At 40.4% G+C, this 12,055-nt stretch overlaps 1 protein-coding gene across 1 annotated transcript; it reads right to left on the bottom strand.

The window, feature by feature from the left end:
- Window positions 1-4,316: 4,316 nt before the first annotated feature.
- LOC143635092 (endochitinase EP3-like) lies at window positions 4,317-5,955 on the bottom strand. Its single transcript, XM_077102988.1, has 2 exons — window positions 5,289-5,955; window positions 4,317-4,841 (listed from the first exon to the last, which is right to left on the bottom strand). The coding sequence occupies exons 1-2, from the start codon at window positions 5,683-5,685 to the stop codon at window positions 4,435-4,437; spliced, it is 804 nt and encodes a 267-aa protein (XP_076959103.1). The 5' UTR covers window positions 5,686-5,955; the 3' UTR covers window positions 4,317-4,434.
- Window positions 5,956-12,055: the final 6,100 nt, after the last annotated feature.

Raw genomic sequence — 12,055 nt, 5'->3', positions numbered from 1 at the left:
GAGAGAAACTTATGATTGCGGTGGCAAAAAGTTAAAAGGAGCCGATGGAGTTGTTTGAGAAGGAGAGGGCGGTGGATAAATTTCATATGGAAATACGTGCTAAAGAATGGGCAGAATATAAAGAAACGATTGCAAGACATAAAGTCTTGATCGCAACCCTCCAGCAAAAGTTGGCAAATCAACAAGTCATGATAAATTATCAACCCTTGTCACTTGATGAACAAATTGCCATGTCTAAAAGAATTGAGATCACGGTTTTGACATTGGAGTATGATCTATAGTCCTCAAACAACATTGAATACAATCTAAGGAAAAAGACAACACGGCTCAAGTTAGAGATCAAGAGGTTGAAAGCTGAGAACAAGAAACAAAGCAGATTGAATGAAGCTCAGATCAAGAACAATGAAGACCTGGTGGCCAAGTACAAACTTCTTCTAAGCTCATAACCATATTATATCAGGAAACTACTGATATGAAAAGACGAGTAAAGAATTTGTTCAAAGGATCGGAAGACTCTAATGATGAGGAAGAAGGAAAGAAGAAGAAAGGACAGTTTGATATGGATGGTCCGAGTAGTATTGGTGGTAGTGGTTGATGGGGTTGTTTATGGTGATGCAACTGGTGTTAGTGTTGGTGTTGGTGAAGATGATGAAGAAAGTGATGATGAGGAGGAGGAATGTGAAATAAAAGATGATGACGAGGATTCTAACGATGATGACGAATCATCTTATGATGACTCTAATGATGGTGATAATGATGGTGATGGTGTTGGTGTTGGTGGTGGTGATGGGGAAGATAATTAATCTGCTTCACATGATGATGCTGCTCGAGATTATCTGTATACGGGTGATGCTTCCAAGGAAGCAAGGGACATGGATTCCAAGTTGGAGAGTGACTTTAATGCTATTTTTGGCTCCAAATTAACAGCAGATACTGGATCGCAAGTCAAAGAAAATGAGTTGGAATCTGACTACGAGGATGACTACCTCTTTGATACACCAGATCTGGAAGCTAGTATTGTTGCTACAACTGCTGATGATCTGGTTTCCTCTGCTATTAATACTCCAGTTGCTATTGAACCAGCAGTGCAAAACGCTGAAGTTGCCAAAAGCCACAAGCCTTTAAAGAGAAGGTGACACTGCAATAAAAGTGTCATAGTATTAGATGTAGGAAAATGGCTTATCATGACGATTCTCTCATCATGTATTGCAAGTGGCACGCCAACAGTGCGAGTTAGGATATTCGATGCTATAGTGGAGATCTCACATATATGCATTACACTGAAATGCATACGCTGGCTCATCTTGACATGAATTTATTTGTGAAAGCAACGGGTCATGGTATTGGTAAGAATGGGCTTTAAGGGTGGTTCAAATGACCCAAGCAGGAAAAATATGACTTCACCAACTTCATGCTCAACATGGGGAAGGCATACAGGCATCCGATTGAGATTGATCCTGCAACGAGAAAACAACGGAAGATGTGGAAGTACAAGATGCCGAAAGACGGGGGATCTATCTATCATGGAGAACCTTTTGAGCCCGATACTCTTTCAGACTTTTGTCGTGGTATTTTGATGGGGAAATTGGTGAAGCAGTCGTAAACTGTAAGCAGATGTGGTACTTTCGTTTATTTGACGAGCATGAACTCATGTGTTTCAGCGAGGCAGACATCGTGAAAATGTATAAGTCTCTTTTGCACACTCTTGAAGACCCAACTCGAGCAAACACTGATCGTATAGTTGAGAAGTTCAACAAGTCTGTTCGCTATCTTTTGACAATCAACTAATCGATGTCCCCGAACCTTTCAAGTACAAGATTGACTAGAGGCGAAAGCAACTACAAATATTAAAGACTAGAGGGAGATTGTAGAGCCTATTTTATATGTATAAGTCTATTTTATTTGTTAGCTTTTTTATTTTATTGTATTTTACATGCTTTAGTTTAGTTTTTTGTATGTTTGGACCCAATGTCATTTGTAAACAAAGCCCATTGGGCTATGACTAATAGAAAACATGTGGCCCATGCATGTACTATAAATAGTACAAACATGACATATTTTGCATATATTTAAACTTCACTTTCTCTCTCTAACCTTATCTTCTCACCAACTCTTTCTTTTCATATATAGTAAATAAAAAATTACTTCATGAACCAAGATCTTTATTTTTGTTGGTGATTTTCGCTAACCTACAATATAGATTGATTCAAGAACTAGTTATTAGATCCATTTTAAAGACCTACACTTATTTTTCTACTTTTACCAACTATATACGTATATTCCTTTACAAAATCCATTTTTCTACATAAAATTTATCTTTCTTAATATAAAACATGTTCATGCTCGTAAGAACATAAATCATAATTTTATTTTATAACCCATATATATACATACACACATCAAGCTTTTATAATTATCCTTTCTTCATAAAATCCATCTTTAACTAATAATCATTTTTTTCTAAAACATACTTGGTGTTCATATGTATAACCATAATCTCCCACTTTAATACATGTCTTACATATAAGCATGTTTAATAATAACCATTTTTCTTAAAACATACTTGGTGTTCATAAGTATAGCCATAATCTCCCACTTTAATACATGTGTTTACATATAAGCATGTGTAAGACATCCTGGTTATCATTTTTTTGTGTATCACTACAAGAAATTTGCGGTTTAGCGGCGACATTTGTCGCCGCTATAGACCCAAAAAGTCGCCACTAATGTTGCGCCGCTGATTCTAAAATCGTCGTTGTTGATGCCTACACTGGAGATTTGGCCGGAAAACATATCGCTGACGGATTTCCATGTTCTTTAAGCAAACAAACCACGATTAACTTAGAACGAGAGTTTTAACTTCATAATGAAACAAAATCACGACTAATTTCTCATTACATCGGTAAACATTATACAAATTTTCAACTAACACGAGATGTACAAGTGACCGGAGCCTAGCTAAACAAACACTATACATAATTTGTACATAAAATTACAAAAGATATAAATTAGAGTTATTGGTGGCGGTGGCCGGAGCTGAAGTTGCAGGTGCTGCCATGGTGGTTGACGGTGGTGGCCGGATCTGAAATTGCAGGTGCTGCCATGGTGCTTCACGGTGACTGTTTCTTGGTGTGTCGGAGCTTTATTTATATGTGGCTTCAGCGATGGTAGATCTTCAATGGTGGAAGATGAAAGCGGTGGTTGATATGTGGGTTCTAACGTTCATATTTCATATTCGTATGTGAGTGGCGGATACATCTTGAAGTCAGAGGGTGCCTACGCCCCCACTCATTCAAATTCAGTTAGTATAAACTGTTCCACTCCATTTATTAAACTCACTTAATGCATGGCCCCAACTCAATGTTTAAAACCCAATTTAATCACAAATATTTTATACGACCCATCATTAAGTTATGAATTATGTCTTTAGTTAATTTATTGTAATTGAAAGTTTCTGACAAAATTTAAGCGAGTTCTAGTTGCAATGATTCAAATGAACAGGTAAAATAATTTTTTGTTTCTATGATTCAAGCGAACAAGTAAAAGTGCACAACAGTTTACAGGCACGAGTGAAGTCTCGGGATCCACTCCAGTCGAGTAAGAGATTTCCTCGTAATACATTGGGCTACCCTCAATAGAGACTCTTGTCACTTTCTGTCTAAGGTATTCTGAATCAAGATTAGATAGAATTGTTGGCTCTTTCAATAGCTTTCTCTTTTAGCATCAGAGATTCAAACCTACATTTAAAATCAATTTAAATATATGTTATTATAACGAATGTGTTAAATCAATAAATTTTCAAAGGAGCATGTTGTTTTGACCTGACCCGATTTTTTGTCTCCTCCAAAATTTTCTGGATCCGTCATTGGCGATTACATTGTGTCTAGTAATCCGCTAAGTTTTTATCGGACTAGCTAACGGTTTGAGAACATTTAATCGAACATAGTTTGTTGTTAATTACTGTTCGTTCATTATGGAAATGAAGGTATTCGTGAACGGTTCATGCATGAACACAAACTAATAGACGCAAATGAATAAAATGAACACAAACAATGTTTTATTTGATTTGATTAGCCAAAAATGATCAGCATCAACCAACTCGATCCTATCAACTTTGTGCTGGTGTGTTTCTTTAACATTTATATTCATATATGTGCTAATTTTAGATACAAAATAATCGCATAATACTCATGCATATTTTATTATCTCTGCAGATTTGCGTTTGATGTTGCATTGTATTAGCAACGTTTTCGGATGCAGAAATAAGAGAGAGATGTTCGGTTACTGCAAGGATATGGTGGTCATTTTATGCTTCCTAATAAAATTTCATTTACTTTTATTAAAATGAATGGCATAACAATACATAAACATAGAAAATACAAATTTGAATGACTGAAATTTGAATAACACCGTACACAGTTCGCTTTTTAGTATCTAACACCGAAGGTTATCGCCGGTTGCAACTCCAAGCTGGTTACAATACTGAGTGTAGTACCGGACACGAGAGTCTACGGTAGATGGATTGCCACCATCACATTCCAAAGGTCCATTGATAGCTCGAATAGTAGCTCCAAACCCTTGACCAATGACCGGGCGGACATTATTCATCCAATACCACAAGGCGGTCCGAAAAGAGATGACTGGATCTGTAGCTACAATCTCAGGATTGTTGAGCCCATCGAACCCGATGCTGTTTCCCGCTGGACCATAGTTGAAATTCCATGACAATTGTATTGGACCTCTGCCATAATAACCCTTGCCCGGGGTACATGGATATTGAGTATTATTTTCATCGCAGTAATCCCCTGAAGGACCATTTATTTCTTCAATATAGCAAAAATCTGTCACACGTAATAAAAAAGTTTAAAGTTAAAGTTATGAAATATTTAATTAAATATATGTTGTTTACAGTATTTGTATATGAATTTAATGCACACGTGAAATTCATAGTAGCTACGTACTATGTTAGTACTCGAAGCTTGGCCTTTAATCAAAAGGGTTGACGTAATCGCGGAAAAATATTTAGGGATGTCCGGACTCAATACCTATAAAATTTTCGAATAAAATCGCAAAAATTTACACTACTAAGCGAAAAATGGAGTGACCAGCAGGGACAACCCGGGTCCTTCATAGCCTTCGCCCCTGCGTACTAAAGTATGTTTTTAGGTTATGTCCTTATGTGGTGTCAAATTAACTAGTGCATGTCTTGTTCTATCTTTCAACCACATAAACATGACTCGTTTTTATACGTATAATTAATACAATATAAGATAGATGAATGGTCTTACGTCCAGTTTCATGAGTAACATGCGCGAAAAAGGCTGCAATCTCCCTCCTCGAATCCTCTTCCGAACCAACCCTACCGAATTGAGGATAGTTTCCAAAGGCTTCAAGAAAGGCAGCACGTGTATAGAATCCTCTCCCTTCACAATTGGCGTCTGATTGATCGACGATCCCATTGAAGAATGCATCCGTCACGATGCTACCAACATCAACATTATTAGATGGAGGAGCCGAAAAACACGGCCCACCCTGGCAGCCGGTTCCACAGTAATCTTCACCGCTGCCACAAAAACCGAACCGGCTACAACACAAGTCCGGACTACAGCCGCAGTTCTGGGCAGCAGAGTTGAGGATCCCGGCCAAAAGTACTCCGGCAACTATGAGGATTCGGAATGTTTTCATCGCGGTTTGTTTGATTTTGTTTGTTGAGTTGTGGATGTGAATTTATAGTGTTTAAAAGGTGTGAACATCTGAAAGTGGATAAGAAAAAACCAAGTGGTCTGGTCTGACTTTGTATCTAAGTTGAATTTGTCAAATTTTGTGTCTTTATGTCATAGTTTGAAAAGAAAAAGCAATTTGATGCTTATGTGAGGACTTTAACTGACTTTTCAAAGTCAAAAAAAAGAAAACTGTAAACTACTTAGATTTGAGAATTGTATTAACTGCTCTTGGGGCCCTTTTGTAACTTTTTCAACTTTTATTTCTTTAATTGTGTTATGGTGGTTTATATAAAATTAAAATCACAGATCTCACCGTCAACAAATCTATAGCCCAGGTTAATAGGTTATCTAAAAATATAAGTGGGCCGGCCTATTTAAGCCGAAAAAATGAAATTGTTGGAATATTACTAGTTTAAAGCTCGAAAGTTGCAAATTCTTATTATTTTTTAAGCAATTATGTCTTAACGATTTAACTAATAATGTGTTTTCATATTTGTAATAAGGCTGAATTTCAAAGGAACTTATTCTAGAGACTTGTCTTACTTGGCATACAAAGATTGTTGATTTGATGCTGCTGCAAGTTGATTTGGATGCTAACGTAAGTTGTTTTTGTTTTCTTTGAACATATTTTGTGCAATTTTGTAGGACTTGAGCTGGACATGTTTTGTTTTGTTTTATGTTGAACTTTTAATGTATATACCTTTTTTTTTCTCTATTTATTTAACTTGAGAGGTGTTAATTGATATTCCTTGTTTCGAAAATTACTAGCACACAGTAGGTTTCATAAATAGTGTGTATTAGCTAGTTTATTCTCTTTGGATTTTGAGTATTCTAACTTTTAGAGACTAATTTTCAGCCTCTTATTATTCGCTTATAATGGTTGAAATGACGACATAAGAGAGATTGAAAACCATTATTTAATCTCAGTCCTCTATATCGTTTGTCTCCTGAATTGTTTAGATTACAATATATTCTCTCTTAAAATGGTTTAACATATACAGGTTATTGGAGACTATATATGAGTCCCAAGGTCTTCCGTCTGCTAAACAGATCATAGACTAAACATCAGTAACAAATAAGGTTGGAGACTGAAAATTAGTCGTTGAACGTTTCGAATACTAAAAGGCATTCAAGACTAAATGGCAGTCGGTAATTACTAATCTTTTGAAAGTTATAAGTGTTGGATATATAGACCGGTCCGCTTAAGTCAACGCGGCCGACCGGGATATGACCCGTAAGAGTTACACCGTGGGTAACGGACATAGACCGCTTACACGATTTAACCGGTAACGACTAATAAACGAGATGTGGACATTTATTGAGATTGTGCTTGATATGGGCTTGGTGGCCCGACATGATTAACTAGTTATTTAAACTAGTTAATATGTTATTAGGTGGATTGATCAAGAGATTAAAAAACCCTAGCCACCACCTCTACCCTCTCTCTCTCTCTCTCTCTCTCTCTCTCTCTCTCTCTCTCTCTCTCGGTTCACTGCTGCCACCGGCCAGCCACTACTGACAGCAACACCACGCCGCAGCCATCCGCAACCGCAGCCCAGCCCAGCTGCACGCCGCCGCCCGCTGCTTGCGTCACCCTCGTTGTCGGTCCATTCGTGCACCGCCACCGTCAGTTATTAATCTCGTTTGGTCACCTAGCGTCGTCAGTTAGCCGTCGATGTCTCAACCGGTTATTCATTAACCGAGGTAAAATTAAATAATGTCTTGTTGTCACACCCGGCCCTGAGCGGCGGAAACAGCCGGGCGCGCGCGAGTGGGGATTGATAATTAAGCACGGGCCATTGCAAACATTCAAAGATTTTCATTGCGCGTGAAATGTTTAATACAATACATTACATTGTTTAAAAATTACATAAAAACATCCAAGTATAAAACTGTTGAAGATTTCCACGCCATATCCCCTTGCGCGGCGGGTACAACCACGCGCATCGAAGGGATAGAACTAAAATCTTCCAAAAAGCTAGTTTTAGATGTTCAGCGTGAGGTGCTCTAAGTGTGACTCCATGCGCTACCTAATTATCTCCTGAAAGACACGTAAAAACATTTGAATCAGTATAAACTGAGTGAGTTCACAAGTTTTAGTAACTTGTTAAATCGTATTGCATCATAATCTTGATACAAATCATTCTGAAACATAATTCTGATAGCATTATTAAACACATGCTTGGTAAAAACATAGTTCTATCAACACATTCTGATAAAATCGTTCCGCGGGTTACGCGCGAACATTTCTGGGAACTGTGCTCGTCCATGCAAAGTGGCGCTGCCACTACGAGCTAAAATAAGTAATACCGTCCCGCGGTTTACGCGCGGACGTTTCAGGAACATGTGCTCGTCCATGCAAAGTGGCGCTGCCACTACGAGCTAAAATAATGTATTATCGTCCCGCGGTTTACGCGTGGACATTTCAGAAAAACTGTGCTCGTCTATGCAAAGTGGCGCTGCCACTACGAGCTAAAATAACGTATTACCGTCCCGCGGGTTACGCGCGGACGTTGTGCCGGAAAACAAGGCGCTCGTCCATGCAAAGAGGCGCGACCCCTACGAGCGGGCTCAAACCCATAGTACTGCCCCATGACCATACTAGGCACTCGTCCATGCAAAGAGGTGCGACCCCTACGAGTGGGTGGATCAAACCAGCAGTCCCTACCCTTAGAGTTCCAATGGTAAAGTGATCACTTACTCGAGTTCTAGCGCACATACATCGAAAACCTTAGATAACCGTTCGCATTGCTCATCACGAAATATAATTTAAACACATAATCGCTTGCATAGTTTGTAAGTATACCATGATAAAACGTTATTTAAGTACGTGTCCCTCGCCCCGAAAACAGTTTAAAAACAGTGAAAACAGTGAGAATAGGGGCTGTGAGACTCACCTGAGGTTCTTGTTAAGGGATTAATCGAGATTCGGGTTTTCTTGGTGTTGGCCTCGGAATCGAAGGTCTAGAATACGATTAAATAACAAGAAATCTATATTAAGATCAAGATATAAGGGTTGGAAAGTAGATCTCAAGGTTATAATCTCGGCTTACCTAGTAACAGGAACGGAATTGAAAATCAAATAGATGCTTGGGAGATGATTCAGAGCAGATTTGCAGTTTTAAGAGAGAAGTTTGAAGTGTGTTGAGTGATAATTTTAGGTTACATATTTATAGGCAAACTCAATGGAACACAATCCCTTGATTTAGGGGATTGTAATCTTTTCATATCTAGGTGTGATGATGATAAAGTATGGAAAGTATTATTATTTATTCAAAAGTGGAGGAGTGGGTAAAAGATTCTGATTTTCGCAGGACATGCAGGTCTGTGGTTGGTGAGAGTAGGGTGGCTGATAGTTGACTGTTCATGCCACAGTGTGCTTTTGCCAGTGCACAGTAAAAAGTAGAGATTTTCTGAAACACGTTACTGTTTTCTTTTGGGCGGGAATAATCCCCTTTATTCTGAAGAATACTGTGTTTTGTGCGTGTAACCTTGCGCGTACAGCCTTATGCGTGTAGGATTCTGCGTGTAGAATGTTTCTTTGCTGCGGGTAGGTACGTAACCTTCTCGCAGTCAGGGACATTGAGTTTCATTTGTAGATTCTCCAGGTGGTCTTGGTATTTCAACATAGTGATCAGTTATGTTGAAGTCAATTCCATCCTGGAGCTTCAGACAAACTAGCTCTCAATGTTCCCGCCATGCGGGGAGGTTAGTTCCCTTCCGCACGCGCATAAACGATTTAGGGTGCACCCGCCTTAGCATCATGCGTGACGGTCAACCCATTAGACATCATAACGTTAAGGTACATGAAAACATAAAGCCAAAACATTCGCGCATGGCGCATATAACATATGCCCACGCTGGTTCTTATCATGGTGCGCTCGCGCAGGGCGCACATAACAAATGCACGCGCTGACTCACATGGCGCGCTCGCGCAGGGCGCACATAACAAATGCACGCGCTGACTAACATGGCGCGCTCGCGCAGGGCGCACATAACAAATGCACGCGCTGACTAACATGGCGCGCTCGCGCAGGGCGCACATAACAAATGCACGCGCTGACTCACATGGCGCGCTCGCGCAAGGCGCATATAACATAATTACCTAATATTTAGGTTGATTTACTTGGTTTAAGGGATTGGGATTTTACCGGGTGTCACATTCTCCCCTCGTTAAACGAATTTCGTCCCGAAATTTAGGAGACGTTGCTGGCAGAAGCCATGTTCTGAAAGAGGTGTGGGTATTTTGTGCGCATCTGGTCTTCCCTTTCCCAAGTGAATTCAGGCCCACGCCTCGAGTTCCATTGAACCTTTACTAACTTGATTTTGCTTCTGCGTAACTTTTGTTCTTTCCAATCGGTTACTGCTATGGGTTCTTCTACGAAGTGCAGCTGTTTGTCAATATGAATTTCTTCCAACGGTAAAATCAACGTTTCGTCAGATAAACACTTCTTGAGGTTGGATACATGAAACGTATCATGAACTCCACTGAGTTCGGCGGGTAGACGGAGTTTATAAGCAACTGGACCGATCCTCTCCAGGATCTCAAATGGTCCAATGTAGCGCGGATTTAGCTTTCCTCGCTTACCGAAACGGGGGACTCCCTTCCATGGAGAGACTTTCAAAAGTACTTTATCCCCTACTTGAAACTCCAACGGTTTCCTTCTCATATCAGCATAACTTTTCTGTCTGTCGCGTGCTGCCTTAAGGCGATCCCTTATCTGAAAAATCTTGTCTGTTGTTTCTTGGCTCACTTCTGGACCAGTCATTTGCTTGTCGCCCACTTCAGCCCAACACAGTGGGGATCTACACTTGCGCCCATATAACGCTTCAAACGGCGCTGCCTTGAGGCTTGTGTGATAACTGTTATTGTAAGAAAATTCAACCAACGGAAGGTGGGTATCCCAACTACCTCCAAAATCGATCGCGCACGCGCGCAGCATATCTTCCAATGTCTGGATCGTTCGTTCGCTTTGTCCATCCGTTTGGGGGTGATAAGCCGTACTCATGTCCAGTCGAGTACCTAACCCCTCTTGTAATGATCTCCAAAACCTTGAGGTGAACCGACTATCTCTATCAGAAATGATGGACACTGGGACTCCATGTTTTGAAACTACTTCTCGAATATATAGTCGGGCTAACTTTTCCATTTTATTAGTTTCTTTAATCGGCAGGAAGTGCGCTGACTTAGTTAGCCGATCTACAATAACCCATATCGTGTCGTAACCCCCAGGTGTCCTTGGTAGTTTGGTGATGAAATCCATGGAGATTTGTTCCCACTTCCACATGGGAATTTCTGGCTGTTGAAGTAACCCCGACGGCTTCTGGTATTCAGCCTTCACCTTCGAACACGTTAGGCACTTACTGACATACGTCGCGATGGCGCCTTTAAGATTGGGCCACCAATACAACATTTTAACGTCTTGGTACATCTTGTCTGCGCCAGGATGTACGGAATACCGCGTCTTGTGAGCTTCGTTCAAGATCTGTTCGCGCAATCCTCCCTTGAGAGGGACCCATATGCGGTTAGCGAAATATAGATTGCCGTTCTCTTTAAGTTCCAAATTCTTAACCATACCCCCAAGGCATTCGTTTTTAACAAACTCTGGTTTCAAGGCTTCTTGCTGAGCGTCTCGGATGCGGGTAGAGAGATCTGCGTGAATGGTCAACCTTAGAGCCTTGACTCGTAGCGTTTTTATTCGCTCCTTCCTACTTAGCGCGTCTGCTACCACATTCGCCTTTCCAGGGTGGTACTTTATTTCACAATCATAATCGTTCAACAATTCAACCCATCTTCGTTGCCTCATGTTTAAATCCTTCTGATTGAATATATGTTGGAGGCTCTTATGATCCGTAAAGATTACACATTTCGTACCGTAGAGGTAATGGCGCCAAATCTTTAGCGCGAAGACAACCGCTCCAAGTTCTAAATCATGCGTTGTGTAGTTCTTTTCATTGGTCTTGAGTTGGCGCGAGGCATACGCTATAACTTTGTCTCGCTGCATAAGGACACATCCGAGTCCCTGGTGTGAAGCGTCGCAGTAAACGACGATGTCATCCGTCCCCTCTGGTAAAGATAAAATTGGCGCACTACATAACTTCTGTTTCAACATTTGAAATGCCGCTTCCTGATTCTCGCCCCAAATAAACGCCTTGTCTTTCTGAGTTAGCGCGGTCAGAGGTAGAGCTAACTTGGAGAAGTTCTCAATGAAGCGTCGATAGTAGCCAGCTAGTCCAAGGAATTGCCTCACCTCAGTTGGGGTTTTTGGCGCTTCCCAGTTTTCGATGGCTTTAACCTTAGAAGGATCGACGTGTATTCCTTTCTCGTTTAC

This window comes from Bidens hawaiensis, unplaced genomic scaffold (assembly GCF_021521415.1).
Source record: "Bidens hawaiensis isolate Kalapana, Puna unplaced genomic scaffold, B.hawaiensis_p1.1 tig00007410_1, whole genome shotgun sequence".
NCBI classification, from domain to species: domain Eukaryota; kingdom Viridiplantae; phylum Streptophyta; class Magnoliopsida; order Asterales; family Asteraceae; genus Bidens; species Bidens hawaiensis.
The sequence above is the reverse complement of the archived record's forward strand: the minus strand, read 5'-3'. Positions and strand labels throughout refer to the sequence as shown.

Coding starts and splice junctions, on each gene's coding strand:
- LOC143635092 (XM_077102988.1), bottom strand. CDS start 5,685: ATGAAAACATTCCGAATCCTCATAGTTGCCGGAGTACTTTTGGCCGGG. Junction 4,842..5,288: donor TGTTACTCATGAAACTGGAC/GTAAGACCATTC, acceptor TACGTGTGACAG/ATTTTTGCTATATTGAAGAA.